The sequence below is a fragment of the Orycteropus afer genome, unplaced genomic scaffold, assembly GCF_000298275.1.
Source record: "Orycteropus afer afer isolate SDZICR_OR568_19922 unplaced genomic scaffold, OryAfe1.0 scaffold00233, whole genome shotgun sequence".
In the NCBI taxonomy this organism is placed as follows: domain Eukaryota; kingdom Metazoa; phylum Chordata; class Mammalia; order Tubulidentata; family Orycteropodidae; genus Orycteropus; species Orycteropus afer.
The window spans coordinates 1,041,631-1,060,940 of NW_006921820.1; the positions used below are offsets into that span (position 1 = coordinate 1,041,631).

At 38.8% G+C, this 19,310-nt stretch overlaps 1 protein-coding gene across 1 annotated transcript in view; it reads right to left on the reverse strand.

Annotated features, from left to right (window-relative positions):
• TSPAN3 (tetraspanin 3) overlaps positions 1–19,310 on the reverse strand; it is a 39,756-nt gene that overhangs the window by 14,701 nt on the left and 5,745 nt on the right. The window contains exons 2-6 of the mRNA XM_007948928.2: positions 6,430–6,621; positions 6,107–6,181; positions 3,961–4,062; positions 788–940; positions 430–513 (exon numbers count right to left, since the gene is read on the reverse strand). Coding sequence (XP_007947119.1) covers positions 430–513; positions 788–940; positions 3,961–4,062; positions 6,107–6,181; positions 6,430–6,621 — 606 coding nt within the window. The remainder of the gene's footprint in view (positions 1–429; positions 514–787; positions 941–3,960; positions 4,063–6,106; positions 6,182–6,429; positions 6,622–19,310) is intronic.

Sequence of the window (19,310 nt, forward strand, 5' to 3'; positions counted from 1 at the left end):
TCTGTGTTAATTGGTTTCCCTTTTCTTTGTTGAAGAGGGTCTGTGCAATCCTTCTGCCTAGTCCGCCATCTTGCCCCGCCTCAAGCAGTACAATTTTTTAAGAGTTCTGTTAAGTTCTACAAAATACCTCCCAAGAATACACTGTGACAACAGTTTGTTTGTATTGTGAATAGGCTACTTACTAATCAAGGCAAGAAAATCCAGCAAAGTGTTCCCTCCCCTTTCAGATCTCTGGTTTCTTTGGACCATTCTGGGTCTAGGTCTAGACACTTGAACAAAAGATGTTGGAAACTGGCAGGCAGTACCTCAATCACTTCCAAGCTATCTACATACACAAAGATTCACTGCACTTAGTGATTAAAATCATTTGAGGATGACACCAGAGAATCAGCTCACTATGATGATAACTCTTTGGCTAGCTGGGCCTACCTGAATAGCTGCAAATGCCAGTGCTGCCCAGATAACATGCATCATAATTTCTTGCAGCTTCTTCACAACCAGAGCCTCACATCCCTGAAACACACAAAGTCATCCAATTAGAAGTCTTTTTAAAAAGTGAAAGCTGCAGTTGCAAATTACTGCTCAGCGACAGAGAAGAAAAGAGATCACACAATTAGAACAAAGTTAGACATGTAATTAAAGACAATGCATCTAAAATAATTTACAGCAAAATAAAATGGCATTAAAAGCAAGCGAGGGTATAAAAGATGTTCCAGGCGGAGATAAGGCAGAGAGAAAACCAGGTTATGTGGCTAGACTCAAGTCTTGACCAAGAGACCTGACTTACCTCAGCGTAGAGGTCAGAGGGGTGGGCCAGACTGCCATTACAGCTGCTGGCAGTCTCTCTGCAGCAGCTAAGAGGGACACTCTGGTTTTTGGTTTCTTTGAACCAGTCTGTGCTTTCCCAGTCTGAGTAGTTGTGAATTCCACAACAGTGCAGCTAAAGGAAGACAGGAGAAAATGGAGATAATTCCTTACTTCTCATAAAGCACACAACTGGGTTGAACTTCAGACTTCTATTCACTATAGGCTTTTTTTAAAACAAACAAACAAACAAAAAAACCTACTCTAATTATTCTCAATAACAACAATAACAAAATAAATAAAAAGAGAGGCAAACTCCTTAGGTGGAAAAAATGAAGCCACTCTAGAACAGTGCTATCCATTCCCTGCAATGATGAAATGTTCCATATCTGTGTAATCCAAAATGATAGCTACCAGCCACATAAAAATATTATGTACTTAAAATATGGTTAGTACAACTAAGGAACTGAATTTTTAATTTTAATTAAAAATAGCCATGATTGGCTATTACACTGGACAGTGCAGCTCTAAGACTTCCAAATGAAAACCACATTGCCTACAAGGGGTAGTTGCTAGCTAAGAAAAATTTTATGTTACATGTTAAATAACTGGCTCTGGGTCAAATATCATTTCCTGTGGCAAAATGTTTAAAATGTTGTGTCTGAAATGTCTGGAATTTGCTTTAAGATAAACTAGCCAAAAAAAAAAGAAAGAAAAGAGAGGAAAATGAGAAGGTAATAGATGATTTAAGATTGACAAAAGGTTGCTAACTATGGAAACTGAGTTGTAGGTACATGGATCTATTATTATATATAACATTATTTTCTCTACCTTTATGCCCTTTTTCTGGGGGGGAGGGGAGTTTTATCTACTGCCTTTTCTGGTCTTGCTTTCTGAAGGTACATGTAGACCTTTCACCTGCTCTAAGTCCATCCAGACTCCCAACTATTCTGTGATACACACCTCTATCGCATTATCACCTCTCTGGCTAATTATTATTTTTTTTTTTTGGGGGGGGGAAGTATCAGGTAATAAAAAAGTTTAATGCTTCTTCTCTGGGTTTGACTAGATGATGATGGAAAAAAACTTTCAAGGGTGATGTTTGGGGAATATTAAGACACATCAGGAGGCTAGCCAAGGCTGTGAAAATACATGGCTAATTTACATAGCAATAACCAACTCACTGCTGTCAAGCTGATTCCAACTCATAGTGACCCTACAGGATAAGGAAGAACTGCCCTGTTGGGTTTCTAAGGCTGTCAATCTTTTTTTTATTAGTCTTTTCTGAATTTATTTATTTTTATTGTGATCTGGGTGAATGTTTACATAGCAAATTGGTTTTCCATTCAACAGATCATACACATTTTATTTCATGACATTGACTGCAATCTCCACAATGTAACAGCTTTCTTCCCACTTCCTCCTTGTGGTTACCTTTTCCCTGTGTCCTTCTTTCCTATGTATTCCTGTGCCCTTAAGCCATCTTCCTGTGCAAATGCTGCCCTTCTGACGTCCCATGGTTGATTGTTTTAAGGAGTGTACCCTACCTGGTTTAACTGTTCACTTTGCAGGCCTGTCTACTATTTGGTTGGCAGTCACGGCAGTGAGTTCCATTCCAGGCCCAAAGAGTAACTAGGGGCCATAGTCTTGAGGGGTTTCATCATCCTGGTCTTTTTTATGATTTTGAGTTTTGTTTCACATTTTTCTCCTACTCAATCCAGGATCTCCAATTTTGATCTCTTTCCAAGTGGTTGGCACCAGCAGCTGGGCACCATCTAGTTTTTCTGGCCTCAGGATCATGTAGGCTGAGGTTCCTGCGGTCCACTAGTCCGTTGGACTAATTGTTCCCCTACATCTTCGATATTCTTTACTCTCTTCCCTCAGGAAAAGCAACCAACTCCTGCATATTGGATGGTTCCAGTCACTAGTCATCAAAGTAGGATATAGAAGAATGTTTTTCTATAGTATGTTATGCCAACTGAGCTTGATGTCTACCTTGACCACGGTCCCAGGGACTCACTCCTTCAAGGTGTTTGGCTACGGCTAAGTAGTTATCTTAACTTTGTCCCCTGTTAGCTCTATTATATACATGGACATTCCTTTTTTTTTTTTTAATTGTGATTTGGGTGAAGATTTACAGAGCAAATTCACTTTCTATACAGCAGTTCACATATATTTTGTCTCATGACATTGACCACAGTTTACCACAATGCAACAGCTCCCCTCCCGCTTCCTCCCCATAGTTACCTCTTCCCTATGTCCATCTCTCCATGTACTCCTGCCCCCTGAGCTGTCTCCCTGTGCATAAGCAGCCTTTTTTCTCCCATGATTGTTCTCTCCAAGTAGAGTATCTACTTGAAGTAAATGTTCAACTCATATGCCTATCTTTTGTTTGGCTGGAAACCACAGGTGTGGGTTCAATTCCAGATCTTAAGGGCAATTAGGGGCCATAGTCTCAGTGGTTCCACCAGGCTCTATCGGACCAGCAAACCTGGTCTCCCTCCCCTTTTTTTCTTTTTCTCCAAATGATTTTGAGTTTTGTTCCATATTGTTCTCCCTCTCTATCAAGGATCTCCTACATAGATCCCCCTCCAAATAGATGACAGTGGTAGCCGGGCACCATCTAGTTCTTCTGGTCTCATAGTCGTATAGGCTGCAGATCGACTGGATGGTGTACCAGTCGCTAGGGCTAATTGTTTCCATGAATTTTGGTTTTCTTCATTCTTCTTTGCTCTGGATAAGGAGAGACCCATTGTTGCATCTAGATGGCAGGTTGTTAGCTTTTAAGATCCAGTCGCTACTCCCCAAAGTAGGAGGTGGAACAATGTTTTGTATAGTATGTTATGCCAATTGAGCTTGATGTACATGGACATTCTTATAGCACATATAAATATGTATGTAGAAATATCATTTGCCAAACCTATGTATAGTCATGGTATATATTCCCTTTTGCAATGCTGTAAATCTTTATGGAACAGACTGCCTCATCTTTCTCCCACAGAGTGGTTGGTGAGTTTGAACCGCCAACCTTTTGGTTAGCAGCCAAATGCTTAATCATTGAACTACCAGAGCTCCTTCACAGTAACAACAGAGTTAGTTTAATATTCACCAACAGTGACTGGTCCTCAAAAACAAATTAACCCCAAGAGAGCTCACCTGTCTCTGTACATAATCAATAGCCCGACTAGCAGCATCAGGATTGGTTCCATTGTAGGTCTTATACACTTTCCGAATGCTGTGATCAACTTCATTTTCCACCTGAATCAAAACAAAGTATTTATTTAATGCCTCAAAAATACTGGTACAAAGTTACCTTAATCAAGATTCCAGCTAAAATGCTTTAATGGCCTATTTGCAAGTTGCCAGTCAGCCAATCAGTACTCTCTGAATTTCCTGTAAGAAAAACATTTTCTTCCTTGCTGCCTCTCTACAGATTCAAACAGATAGATAAAAATTCAGACATACTATACCTCGTGGAAAACTTTTAAAGAAAAGGTGTGTGCAAGATGGTAGGCTAATAATGTATTCAAGAGGAAGAAAGAAGTTGAGTTTTAGGATTAACATCCTAAATTATAAGTGGGCCTTTTTGAAGCAAGTTTTCAATGCGTTCTGAGAAGACATACTCTTTTTTCTTTCTTAAAGGAAGTAAAAACAAAACAACTTTAAAGCACCCTCAATATACTTTTAGAATAAATGCCAACATTACTTCCATTTTACATATGCATGTTTAGATTTGGCCAAACATGTGAAATCTGCAAAAGCAGGTTAAAAAATCAGTCCTTGAAGTCACACTTTATGGGAAAGCTGCAGTTCAGTGCATGACAAGAGGAGACAGAAAAAACTCTTTACACCTTCTTGCTGCCAATGACTAAAATGGCAAGCAAGTGTCATTTAATAAAGTTTTCTTATACCTGATTCTCCTTAACCCTCTAAGATGATTCAATCTATTTGTTAATTATATGTGATGTGATAAGACTATAAACTGATAAGCAAATCACAAGGTAGGGACATAATTCACTGCATTTTTCAGCATAGATGTATGGTATCTTATGTATCGATGGCTTTAATATTAAGTTGGTATAGCATGCCTTTCATTTAAAACAGCAAGTTAAATGAGAATGAGTCTATTAAGACTTTTTTATAGTTCTAAAGAATAATTAATTAGATAATTGAGATAGTTAATTAATTTAAAGCAGCCTGTTTAGCCTTAAATGGTCCAGGAGGTGGAAAGTAAAAGCAGACAAAACAAAGGAAAGGGGAAAGAAAAGAGGAGGAAATAGGATTAAGAAGGGAGTAGCTGGCCTCTTGTTCCTCAGGACAGAGATGAAAATAGAATCATAATTTATTTTCTTATGTCTAGGACCAAGGCATTTTTGAAAGGGGCAATCCAAAATGAAATTCTCAATTTGATTCTTCTGAAACAGCAATCAGAAAATTTAGATTTCTTCCCTCTCAGACAGGAAATCTACGGGCTGAGGAAATCTGAATAAACTTCTCAACTGACAAATTACTCTTTTGTCACTCACTGAGATGATTTAAAGAACATTAAATACCTAGAGTCAACAGTAGTAGAAGTAATACACTGCTACATTAAATGAGACCAGAAGTCTTAATACGTAGGTAATTTTTAATTAGATATTTGTTGTTGTTAGGTGCCGTCGAGTCGTTTCCGACTCATAGTGACCCCACGCACAGCAGAATGAAACACTGCCCAATCCTGCGCCAGCTCCACGATCCCTGCTACACCCGAGCCCATCATCGAAGCCACCGTGGTATTTACAAACCAAATAATCTCGTCAGGTTGATTCTGACTTATAGTGACCCTGTAGGACAGAGTAGAACTGCCCCATAGGGTTTCCAAGGCTGTAATTTTCATGAGGGAGCTCTGGTGGCATAGTGCGTAAGGCATCTGACAGCTAACCAGAAGGCTGGCAGTTCAAACTCACCAGCCACTCCTCAGAAGGAAGGTTGGGCAATCTACTTTCGTAGAGATACTGCCTCGGAAACCCAAGTAGGGGTTGCTATGAGTTGGAATCAACTCGATGGCAGTGAGTTTGGTTTGGTTTTTGGAATCCTTATAGAAGCAAACTGCCACATCTTTCTCCCACTGAGCAGCTAGTGCATTTGAACCACCAACCTCTTGATTAGCAGCTGAGCATTTAACCACTGTGTAACCAGAGCTCCTATGATATTTAAACTGAAATAAGGAAAAAGTTTATTCTGCTAAAGATGAATATGATCTAATCTACTCAAAATTTAAACTACCCTTTAAATCATTATGTGAATTCAGCAGACAACATACCTTTGCTCTGTAAACGTATCCCAAAACCACCACAACGACTTCTGTGACAAAAACCAAGAGTAGGATGATGACAAACTGTAAGGAAATATTGACAGAAGTACAAATGAAAAAATAGCTCTAAATGCTCTCTTGGTTAAAAAACAAACAAACAAAAACAATTATCAGAGATGATGGTTAGAGTTTAAGACAACAGCTAATTCTGTCAAGTATTGTAAGAGCCAAGGAGTCTAAGGAATTTCATGGTCAATTCAAGAAAAGCATGATACAAATTAAACACTCCTACATTTCATGATGCCCACAAGCTCAGTGAGATGCTAACTTACTGTGGCAAGTCCGCAGCGGCTTTCCCGGATTGTGGCGCAGCAGCCAATCAGCCCAATAATGAAAAGCAGGGCTCCTACAGCTATGATCACTACAGCAGGGATAAGAGTGTACACATCTTCAAAGAAGTGGTCGTAATCATCATAAGTGATGAAGACATAGGCTCCCACATAGCACAAAATGCCTGCTGCTCCCTGTAAAAAACAAGACCAGACCATCGGCAAAAGTCTCTAAGCATTCCCCAGTACCCTACTACTTCTCGGTAAGTTAATTTAACGAGACTTCCCATCACTTTTAAATCTATTTGTAGGGTTTTTTTTTTTTTTAAAGTAAAGCTGAAAAGTCTCCTATGATTCATTTTTAAGAACATTTCTTTACTAGATAAAGTTGAAAGATTTCTCAAACTCCATCAGCTTTTCAGTAACTGATGGTTCAGCCAAAACTCATGAATCCAATAAGCAATACTGATGACAAGAATGAAAAAACAACACACACATAATAAAGGATTATTTATAGCTCAGTATTTGCTCATAAAAGTTGCCAGCAATAACTAGAGAAATAAAGTATAAGTGGCCAGGCCAAGATCTGAACCCAAGCAATCTGACTCCAGAATTGGCACTTTTAACCTCTGCCTACTCCCTTGGGAAAAGAAAATATTATATTAACAAGAAAATGTTTGCTGTCCTACACTTCAAAACTATGAAATGGTTAAGTGGGTGGCTCAGTTACCACAGAACATCACAAACTCTCAGACCTATGTATACTTTAGAATGATGCTTCTCAAATTTTAATATGAATATAATAATATGACATTATTAAAATAGAGATTCTGTATGTCTATCAAATTACCAGGTGATGCTGATGCTGCTGATTCTTGAACCACCTTGAATAACAAGGTTTTAGAGAACCTCAAGGGAAACTGAATGCAAAAAGTCATGTAATAGATACACCTTATTTCAGCTGCTGATGAAATAAGTCTTATGCACACTCTCCTCTATCATGATCAATTTTGCTATCCTAGTGCACCAGCTAGGAGCTCTGGTAGCATAGTGCCTAAGGCACTTGACTGCCAACCAGAAGGCTGGCGGTTCAAACCCACCAGCCACTCCTCAGAAGGAAAATGGGGCAATCTACTTCTGTAGCGATACTGCCTCAGAAACCCAAGGAGAGGTTGCTATGAGTCAGGTCCAACTCAACAGCACATAACAACAACAGTAGTGTACCAGCTATGTGCTAACCACCCCAATGCTGCTTGTTTATATGCAAATGAGCAAATGCAATACCAGTTTAAGTATCACATTATTTGGTTTTATGAGTTATCTGTAGAGCACTTTGAGACTTTCACAGAAAAATAATTATTTCACCATCTTTAAAATTTAATATATAAATCATTTATCCTCAAACTAGAAAATAGCTTCTACAATAATACTGGAAGTATCATTTACTCTTTGGAACCTGAAAACTCAGTTCATTCCTTAAGTCAATGGAACCCAGTAAGCTTGGGTATCATCGGTATTTTCTTATGCTAGGACATCAGAATCACTGTCAGATCTTGAAGAAGTAGATTCCACATATGTAAAGTTGAGAAAGTAACTTGACTTTTCTTTTACAACATGACTTTTAGAAATGAGAAAACTAGAATAATGGAGGCAATTAAAAAATACCTACTCTTTTTTAAACTCCCTTCCTTTGGCTTCCAAGGGGTCACACTGCTGCTGATTTTCTTCCTACTTCTCAAGCTGCTCACTTCCTCATTCTCTTTATGGACTCTGCTTTACCAGAAAGAACAGTAGTAGCCTTCAGGGTTCTGTCTCTGGCTCTGGTATTTTTTCTCATTCGCCAAGATCTCCTTAGTTTAGATTAGCTATGGCTTCACTAGTCATTACAGCTCTCTACTCCCATCTCAAGACCTACACTCACCCCCATGTGGAAGTCCCACAATCGGCCCACCCTCAACCTTCCTCAAAACTTCTCTCTGCCTTTGTCCCCACCTCATCTAGCCTTCCTATTCTATGTCAGCAAAAGGCACCAGATACCTAATTTCTCTAGTTAAACACCTGAGAATTACCCTATACTCTTTTTCCTTGACCCACTTCTATATGGAATCAATCACTGAACTCCTGTAAGTCTATTTCCAAAACATTATTTGAAAACCCCAGCTTCTCTTCAGCTCCCCTGCAGTACTTATGTCTTAATATGAGCTTTATCACTATTCACCCTAAATCTTATTTCTGCTCCTCCTTCCTCAATAATATGTTCTTTACATTGTTACCAGGGTTATTTTTGTTAAAAATACAAACTAGATCAAGTCAAAATTCTTCACTTGCTCCCCCATCAGCCTCAGGATGGGTAATAAGGCCCTCCTTGTTTTTCGGCCTTAGACTTCATCAACACCTCTCATACACCTTGAGTAACAAAACTGTTACAGACAAATTCCCCCAATACTCTCTCACATCACCACCACTGCTGTTTTCTCTGGAATGCTTTCTTCTCTTCATTTGCCTGGGAACTCCTTGATGCCCGCTAATATGTCATCTCTTTTGGAAGTCATTCTTGACTTTTTCAAGCTGGATCAGGCACCCCTCCATCCACTCATGTATCATCCCATGCACAGCTCCAACAGAACATTTATTACATCTGTTGCAATTACAGCTATACATGTGCCTTGAGGGCACAAACTGTGCCCATCTGTCTTTCAGCTCTGTATCACCACCCTACACTTACAATAGTGCTTGGCACACAGCAGTATCAGTAAAAATTTATTGAGTATGAAGCTGTTTCTGTTTTTTATCTACCCAAGCTGAGGAATAGTCTCAACCACCACAGAAGGTTTCTGTTTTCTATCTAACCTCCCCCATGACCCTTCCTTAGCCTCTTTGTTAATTTATCTTACAGGGAAATAGATACCTTGGTCCAGCAGACCAAGGCCAGAGTGGTAACCAGCTCAGACCACATTTGACCTGCAGATGAACATTGAGAGAAATGAAACAATGTTGCTCTGAATTAACATCTTGTTCTCTGCCTAAGCCCCATCACCTGATGAAATGAAGCTGGTGTAACCCATCCAGCACACAAGCACACTACATTAAAAACTGTCCCTTTAAACCAAGGCGAACAAGACATCAGCCAATCCCCAACAATTCATGATCGATCATCCCTGGAATTTTTCTATGTTTAACTTCCCTTTCCTGCAGCCTCGTAAAAGCCTGAACCTAGCCACTCCTCGCCCTCTAAGGGATTCAGATCTGAGAGAGATTCCCCTTGGCTCCTCACCTTGTTGTTGTTATGTGCTGTCGAGTCGGTCCCCCGACTCATAGTGACCCCTCCTTGGGTTTCCGAGGCAGTATCACCACAGAAGTAGATTGTCCAACCTTCCTTCCGAGGAGTGGCCGGTGGGTTTGAACTGCCAGCCTTCTGGTTAGCAGTCAAGTGCCTTAGCACTATGCTACCAGAGTTCCCAGCTCCTTACCTTATAAATAAAACTACTTTCTCTTGAGGAGCTCTGGTCAAAACCTAGTGTGTCCTGTCTCTTGGCTTTACAGTGCACCCGACAGGAACCCACTTCCGTCCGGCTTCAAGTACACATCATCTTATCCCTTCCTTTGAAATCCTCCTCCCCCTTCTATCAAAAGGTTTGGTTTGCATTTGGTTTGTTTCTCTCAGTTCAATGTGTATGGTCTTTAGTTTACTATGCAAACATGACTTGGCAAGTTAATTTGCTTACTGAATTCTGATTGCCATTACATCTGGAATACATTAGTTTGTAAACAAAATCATGACTATAAATACTGCATTTATAACAACTATTCCTGTGGAGCTCTGGTAGCGTAGTGCCTAAGGCTGGCTGGTTAGCCACTCCTAGGAAGGAAGATGAGGCAATCTACTTCCGTAGTGATACTGCCTCGGAAACCCAAGGAGGGTCCCGCTATGAGTCGGGTCCAACTCGACGGCATATAACAACAATAATAACATTCCTGTTCAAAGGTCCTCAGAGTTCACAAACATAAACTTGCTTTATGGGCGTACTACTATGACATGAAGGAAGGCATAGGCAAGGGAGATGAAGAAAAATAACTCAATGGTTTGGGTGCACTTATTACATAAATATATGGACGACTTAGCACTCTTATCAAATACTACTTATCCTTGATATGATAGATACACACACACACACACACACACACACACACACACACACTTACATATACAGTACAAGCTGAGAGCCAGAACTCAACAGGACTGTGTTCTGGTTACCTAGTGCCGCTCTGACAAGAATATACCACAAATGGGATGGCTTTAACAAACAGGAGTTTATTCTTACAATTTGGAGACTTTAAGTCCAAGTTCAAAGTGCCAGGCTCTAGGGGCTGGGTGAAAGCCCCTCAACCTCGGGGTCCCGCTCTCCCTCCTGCTCCAGCCCACTGGAGCTAGAGGCATTTCTTCACTCAGACAGCTGTTGGCTGCTGAGGCTGAGAAGCCCCAAGGTTGACAAGTAAAAAGGCACAGTTCTGATGTTACCAATCCACACGGCAGGCCATTAACTTAAGTTCATTGTAAGTCTCAAGGTCGGCAGAGCATAGCAGGCTGCTGAGCAACGACACGGCTACATGCAGGGCCCAAGCGTGGCATAGGCTAGAGACCATTCTCAAAGCTCCTCCTTATATACAGGAAGCAGACCACATACCCAAAGGCAGCTACTCAGCTGCTCCCAGTAGATTCCACCGTGGAGTTGATTACAAGTCTCATCATGGGGAAAACTACATCCAGCTGCCCAGCCACTCAACCAGGCCCAACCAAGTTGACACACAAACATAACCATCACAGACTGCCTTGTTTTTCTGGGTCTCACAAGTTTTCTGCCTTTGACAAGGTGCAATCTGAACCATTTTTCTATAGCTCTCCATTAGTGGAAAATACTTAATTTTTCCTTCTCTGACAGGTTCCTACCTTACACAGGTTCCAGCTTTTGCAGGTTTTATTGTATATACACACTCACATGTTTTGCAACAATAAACAATTTCAGCTTTTAAACTGAATTAGCAGAAATCTTAAATATGAATTGAATTAAATTTCCCCTAGTTTGTCTTTACTATCATCTCTTCATACTTTGGATTCTTAACTTTTCATACTCTAAAAGGGAGTATTTATTTTTTAAAAGGCTTGCATTAAATTGAATTCCTCTTTTGAGCTTCTGTTGTTGTTATGTGTCGTCAAGTAGGAGCCGACTCATAGTGACCCCTCCTTGGGTTTCTGAGGCAGTATCACTGTAGAAGTAGACTGCCTCATCTTCTAGTAAGTGACATTTTAGCCCACATAAATTTGAATGAAAACAATACTGTAAGAAATACAGTATGTACTCAATAATTAACTGAAGCACAGGACAATGAAGAACTATTTGCATGTTAGACATAATATAATGAGTTTTTGGCCTAAAGAGACTCCTGTAAGAATCCTACTTAGCACTGCGTGGGAATGGCCAAGTGAAAAGGTTCTAGTGCTGTCACCTTCCACCCAGACTAAAGCACTCATCTGAAATCAAGACTGTGAGAAGGCAGAAAAAGAAAACCAACAGCAGAAACCACCAGACGTGTAACAAATGCGATGTAAGGCTAGGAGGAGCTGCCATTTGTAAAGTTGCCTATACTTTAAAAAAAAAAAAAAAATTATTTTTGATGAAAATATATACATAGCAAAACATACACCCACTCAACAATTTCCACATGTACAGTTCAGTGACATTGGCTACATTCTTCCCACTGTGTCATCATTCCTGCTATCTCTACCCAAATTACTTAATTACCCATCAACTCAGATTTACTGACCTCTAAACTTCTTATTTATGCTTTATAGTTACTGTTGCATATAGGTAATTAATTAACTGATGCCTATTCTTTTCTAAAGGAGCTCTGGTAGCATAGTGGCTAAGGCACTTGACTGCTAACCAGAAGGCTGGTGGTTCAAACCCACCAGCCACTCCTCGGAAGGAAGATGGGGCAATCTACTTCAGTAGTGATACTGCCTCGGAAACCCAAGGAGGGGTCACTATGAGTAGGGGCTGACTCAACGGCAAATAACAATAACAACATTCTTTTCTAATGGGAGCTCTGATGGCATAGCGTCTAAAGCATTTGACTGCTAACAAGAAGGTTGGCAGTTCAAATCCACGAGCTATTCCTCAGAAGGAAGACTGGGAAAGCTACTTCCATAGAGATACCACCTCAGAAACCCAAGGAGGGACTGCTATTAGTTGGAATCGACTCGACAGCAGTGAGTTTTTGGGTTTTTTAAAAATTTTTTTCTAATAGACTCCAGAGCAGTTTCTTTTCCCAGGATGCAAAACAGCCAACATGCAATTTACACAGCAGAGTTGAGATTCTAGAAGAACTCTATTTTGGCTACATACAGTGGGAAATAACTTACTAGTTGCAAGCCTTGTATGCACAGCAAAGCAGAAACTGCCTGATTGCTGATATAAGACTGTATCAATCAAATTACTTGTAAATAGAGGTTGTGATTTCTAAATTGAAGACAACTTCAAATTTTTCTTTCAATGAAATCTATGGTGTTATAAACTATGTAATAAACAATTTATGGAATGATATCAGGTACTCTGAAAATACATAGTAGGTGTCCTAACAACAGGTGGAGACCTAAAAACAGCTATAAAGCAACTGCTTTCATGACATCCAACAATCAGTATGAAGAGCATCCAAAAGAACATGGGAAATGGTAAAGTGTGTATGGTAAATAAATGGAAAGTCATAAGTAACTCCTAACTAGTATAGATAGGGACTTTGTAGTTGCTCAGATTTTTAATACAGGAGTCACAGCTATTACAAAGGCTAAAATATGAGCTTGGTTAAATATTTTTTTGAAGGTCCAGGATGGAATTGGGATCTATCAAAGGATCAGGGCTTTGCCAACAAAGCAGCTGCGGGAGGAGAAGGAAGGAGGGAGTGGAATAAAAGAGGAGATGAAATGTTAGAACTTGGAAGCAGCTGAACTGCTTCAGTCACCACTGAGAAAATCTGAGCCTATGAGGGAGGATTTGTGCCAGGACAGTATACTAAAAATATTCACCCTTTTCACAAAGAAGTAAAGGGAAATTTAAGGAAAAAGCAGATCTGAAACCACAGAGAGAATAATTTTTTAAAAATCCACTCTTTTTATTTTTTAACAATTCCATGCTCCAAATTAAGGCATGGGATTTTAAAACTAGGAGAGCTGGTACTTTTGTCATGTTCCAAACTGTTATGACAAATAAACAAACAAATAAAGCTATCCTATTGTAACATTTTGGAAGTGTCTGATTCCCAAAAGTATGAGACTTCATTTTATCTTTTCCCCTTCTTCTCTCTATATATACAAGTGTGAAATCTCTTTTAAAGTAAAAATGTTCATTCTTTCATATGAGTACTTTTTCTGTACTTTGGGAATCCCCCCCCCCATATCCTCTGTGAAGGAAACAGATGAGCTGATGAAATACTAAAATCCTCAAAACTGCTAATTCCTTCATTTTATTAGGAAGAAGGAATAAAGAATGGAGGGAGGTACACTGACCATGTGACATTTGCCACTGAAATGTGGCAGTGTTACAATATTAGAAAGGAAACAGACTTGTTACCAGCTGGGGGATAAAACAGCTCTGTTGTCAATAGTTCATCTATATGGAGCTTTAGAAATGTGAAAGTGGAAGCATCCCACAGAGCATTTGGGTAAAGATAAAAGCAAAAAGTAGAAGTGATTTTCAGCTGTATGTAGTAGAGGTTGGTGATTCATATGATAGAACCGGCAAGAATCAGGACAGTGTAAAGATGAGGGACCATATGAATATTATTCAACTAAAAGCACAGTACCTGACAAGTTCTTGTTTGCCTTTGTGAACTGCTCCTCTGGAGCAATTTTTGCCTCAAAGAATCAACTGGTAAAGTAGAAATGACTGGAATGTTGAAAAAAAAATCAAGAAGAGAAAGACTGGGCAAAACTACTGTGTACTCTAAGAAAGGAGATTTTCAAGTTAAAAGTAGAGAGGAAAAAAATCAGCAGGAAACCATCTTATGTACACATCTTTTATGATTTAATTCAGAGTTCCCTGTACAGTCACATTAGTTTTCACGTATCTCATTTGTCTCTGCAATTCAGGAATTACTAGTTGTTCTACATGATATATTTCTGAAAGCTTCCCCAAACTCCACCCTCTTGTCATTAAGAATGTCTTAAAATCACCTTGACAACAATCTTTTAGCAATGTACTTTACATAATATGCTCTAGTGCATCTATGCTTCAATTCTGACTTGGTCTGCTAAAATAGTTCATTTCATTAAACATTATTACTCTTTCACCAAGCCCAAAAATCACCTGACAAAGTCGACACTGACTCATGGTGACCTCATGTGTATCAAAGTAGAATTGTGCTCCACAGAGTTTTCAATGGCTGATTTTTCAGAAATAGATTGCCAGGCCTTTATTCCAAGGCACTTCTGGGTGGACTCACTCCTCCAACTTTCCAGTTAGTAGCCGAGCATATTAACCATTTGCGCCACCTAAGGACTTTATCAAGTCCACTGACTGCATAGTCTGTTCACTCTCTTACCAACTTTCCAAAGAAACTTGGGGGGGAAAAAAAGAATTCTATTCCAAAGAATTCAAATCCTCTGTCAGAAATTAAGTTATTCTCACCACGCTATTTTGAAACTATTAAAATAATACCATTTTTTACCAAATTGGTTAATAAAACCAACCAAAATTGTTCCAAGATGTGTGAGGATACTACAGAGAGAAGGGTCTGCAGTTGGAAGCAGTATAAATTAATATAGAATTAGTTTTTCTGGAAGGTAATCAGGCAACATGTACCAGTCTCAGCGTTTAAGCTTTTGTACTACTAATTCTACTTCTAGAAAAATCAGATGGGAACAAAGTTTGTGTGTAGAAGGTACATTCATCATCTTTTTTTAATAAACAAAAAAAACCAAACTCACTGCCACTGAGTCTATTTCAACTCACAGCAACCCCCATTAGGTTTCCAAGGCTGCAGATCTTTACGGAAGTAGATCACCCCATCTTCCTTCTGTGGAACAGCTGGTGGGTTTGAACCGCTCACCTAGTTAGCAACCAAATGCCTTATCCACTATGTCACCAGAGCTCCTTCACGATCTGCTCCAGCGTTATAATACTGTAACAAAATTATAATGGCAAAAAGAAAAAAAAAAAAAAATCCCTGGTATCCAGAGGTATGGTTGCATTTTAAACCTTAAATATTTTCTTAAAATATAATTTATGAATACCTTCATGGTGTGTTATGGGGTGACACATGTTACATAAGACATTTAAAAAATATATCAGAATGTTAATATTGGTTGCCACTGGGTGGTGGGCTTATGGGTGATCTCAGTTAAGAGTTTTGTGTTTTTTAAAAAATACTTTTTAGTGTCTTCTTTAAAAAGCAAATAAACTACAGCAAAACCTCCAAAAGCCAGAAACTGTGTAAGGCAAAAACTTATTAGAGAAAACCCACTGCCATCAAGTTGATTCCAACTCACAGCAACCCCCATTGGGTTTCCAAGGCTACAAATTTTTACAGAGGTAGATTGCCTCATCTTACTCCTATGGAGCAGCTACTGGGTCTGAACTGCTGACCTTCTGGTTAGCAGCCAAATGTCTTACCCAAAGTGCTCCTTTGCCAGACACGGAAAACTCAAATATTTCCCACTAAAACGAATGATAGAAAACTGGTAAAAAATTGCACTGTATCAAAGGTGAAAAACTTGCAAGACCTGAAAAAAACAAGATAATCCCGTCGAGTTCTAGCTCTCACAGGTTCCCTTGTACTGGAATAATCAGAAAAATAATATTTAAAATTATATCTGAAGTTGAGGCTTTGCTCTCTCACAAAGGAATCCCTAGCTCTGTCTTTAACCATAAAATAGGCATCTCTTCAATCTCAAATACTTCAGGTACCTCCTACATTTGCTGTGACTTATCTTCAGGTGTTTTCTGATTAACTCTTCTAACACAATTCTGATTCTTTCAATGCACATTTATCATTTTTCACAAATATCACCTTTTAAGAAGACAGCAAAGTAAGGAAAAAATCCTACTTGAGTGTAAATGCTCATAAGCCACTTCTGCCACCACCATCAACATCACTGTCATTAGTATTGCCATTATTCTTCACAAATATTTCAATCCTTTTAAATTGCTCTCACTCTGATGACATTCCAATGCTCATGCTCCTCAATTCTGCCCTATTTTCATTTTTCTCTATATTTAATTTTTTTATATTCATTGCTTATCCAGCTTAACAAAGCTGTTCTATTTAATCCACTTTATACTTACCAGTTCAAAGATCCAAAAGTTTAGGTTGGAATAAATAAAGATCAACTAATTTCATAGTCAAATTGTTGTAATAGCCTGGAAATTGGGTATTTTCAGGTTGCAGGGCTCCAGGGGTCATCTGAGAAGCACAGAACTTAGACATGCATTTTCTTTGAGACCCTTCTGTTTCCACATCCCACTATACTAATATATACATCAGTTGACGTTGAGCCAACTCTGACTCATGGTGACCCTATTCATGTGTCAGAGTAAAACCATGCTACACAGGGTTTTCAATCGCTCATTTTTTTCAGAAGTAGATCACCAGGCCTTTCTTCCAAGGCACCTCTGGGTGGACTTAAACCTACTACTCAGACCTTATTCTATTTGTAAAAAGAATGAGTTATTATTGAAGGAACCTAGAGTGATTAAAATTTATAATGTTAGAGTTTGTCCATGCTTGGGTTATGTGTTTAATCTGTAGCAACAACAATATAAGATACAATAATGTCAACATCCATAATAAACTCCTTTAAGCAGATCAAAAACAAATGCTTAAATACAAATAACTTTTTTCCTTCAACTATTTAATGTCAAATTATTAAACTGGAAGAGAGCAGAAAGGAAGAGTAGATGACAATATTTTTAAAGGAAGACTTAAGGCTGTCCATGAGTGTGACTTTTGGGGGGAAAGTAGGCCTAGAAATTAAATTCAGTGAAGAATTAGATGATTTTGACTGTCTGTCCTTCTCTGCTCTCTCCTTCCCCCATTAACTGTCAGACAGCATGTTTTTGGATTCTTTATATTCCCCAGAAACAAGTAAAGTGTAGGCATTCAACAAGCATTTAATGAAAGAATGATTCTTAGGGTATACTCGTTTGATGCAAGCATAATTTATTGTTTGATCCAAGCAAAATTTATCAATTTTCTGCAAAAAAAAAAAAAGCTAAACTGAATTGGATCTTACAGAATAAAATTCATTAAAATATTTCAAAGTATGATAAATATTCTAGAAAGCTACTAAACAACTTATCCCTTAAACTGCAACTGAAGAGAGTGTTCCTACATATGGCCACCCTGCTGATTCAAGTTCCCAATATTATGAACTCTTTCAGTTGACTACTCAGAGCCACAAGACGCTTGGTCAGTGGACAGACGACTGAGAATGTAGTAACACTGGAAACATTCTTCTTAACTGTCAAAGACAAATTAAAATCTAAATTAGAGATAAAGAAACTTGATACATCTCCTAAAATGTACCATAACATAACTTGTTGCTTACTAACAAGTTAGCTCTTCTTCTAGTAAATTGAAAAACTATGGGGGGGGGGGGAACCCTGTTAGCTTAAGGTGTGTTCCAATGACACATTCTTTGTCAAAACAATCATTCATAATGGTACAAACACAGGAGGTAAAGAAACAAATTCCAGGATGTCAGGAAGGTTAGGGTTTAAAAGTATCATATTACCAACTCAAATGTGACAAATGTACTGGAATACACCTGAAACACTTCATTATAAACTTATTTTCTAAACAAGAACATGAGGTTATAGTTAAACCTTCTTTCAGAAATTTGAATGCTAAGTACAGCCATATTCCCTCAGCCCTAAAAATGCCCCCCAAATCAACTCCAAACCAGCTCCTTCTTATATTCCAGATTAAATTTGATCTCACTGGAGAAGCCTTCTTTGCCAACCTAAGCAAGCCACCCAATTACTCTATCACCTCACCCTACTTTAATTCTCTACATAACACATCACTAGTATTTATCTTGGGAGCTCTGGTAGCATAGTCCCTAAGGCACTTGACTGCTAACCAGAAGGCTGGAGGTTCAAACCCACCAGCCACTCGGAAGGATGACAGGGCAATCTACTTCCGTAGTGATACTGCCTCAGAATCCCAAGGAGGGGTCGCTATGAGTCGGGTCTGACTTGACAGCACATAATAACAACAACAACAGTATTTTTCTTGTTTATTTTGGTCTGTCTTCCTCCACCAGCAAGTTTTCTAAGAAAGGGAATCTTCACTGTCTTTTTTTTTTTTTTAACAGTTTATCAACAATACAGGCACAAAATAGGTCCGTACTCAAAGATATGCATTACATTTGCTTAACAAAACCATTTTCCTTAATTATATGCATTCACAGAGGAGAGTGTGATACAAAAAGTTTTTTTGAAAGAAGAATAAATTTTAAAGGTTATATTGAGCTTCAAACACAATTTATATGTATAAGTTATTTACATATGCATAAAAGATTATTAGTGAAGGTACCACATTCTGGAGTTCTTCATAAAAAAGGTGCTTGATTTTCTTGTACCCTCTACTCCATTAGTGTGTTAGTGTTACTATCACCTTTCATACAAATAAAAAGCAACAATCTAAAAAGGTATGTCAGATTATAAACTTTACAAGCATAGACAAACCTTCCATTTCTTTTCCAGTCTATATTATGGGAGCTCTGGTAGCATAGTGGCTGAGACACTTGCCTGCTAACCAGACGGCTGGCGGTTCAAACCCACCAGCCACTCCTCGGAAGGAAGGTTGGGCAATCCTACTTCCGTAGTGAT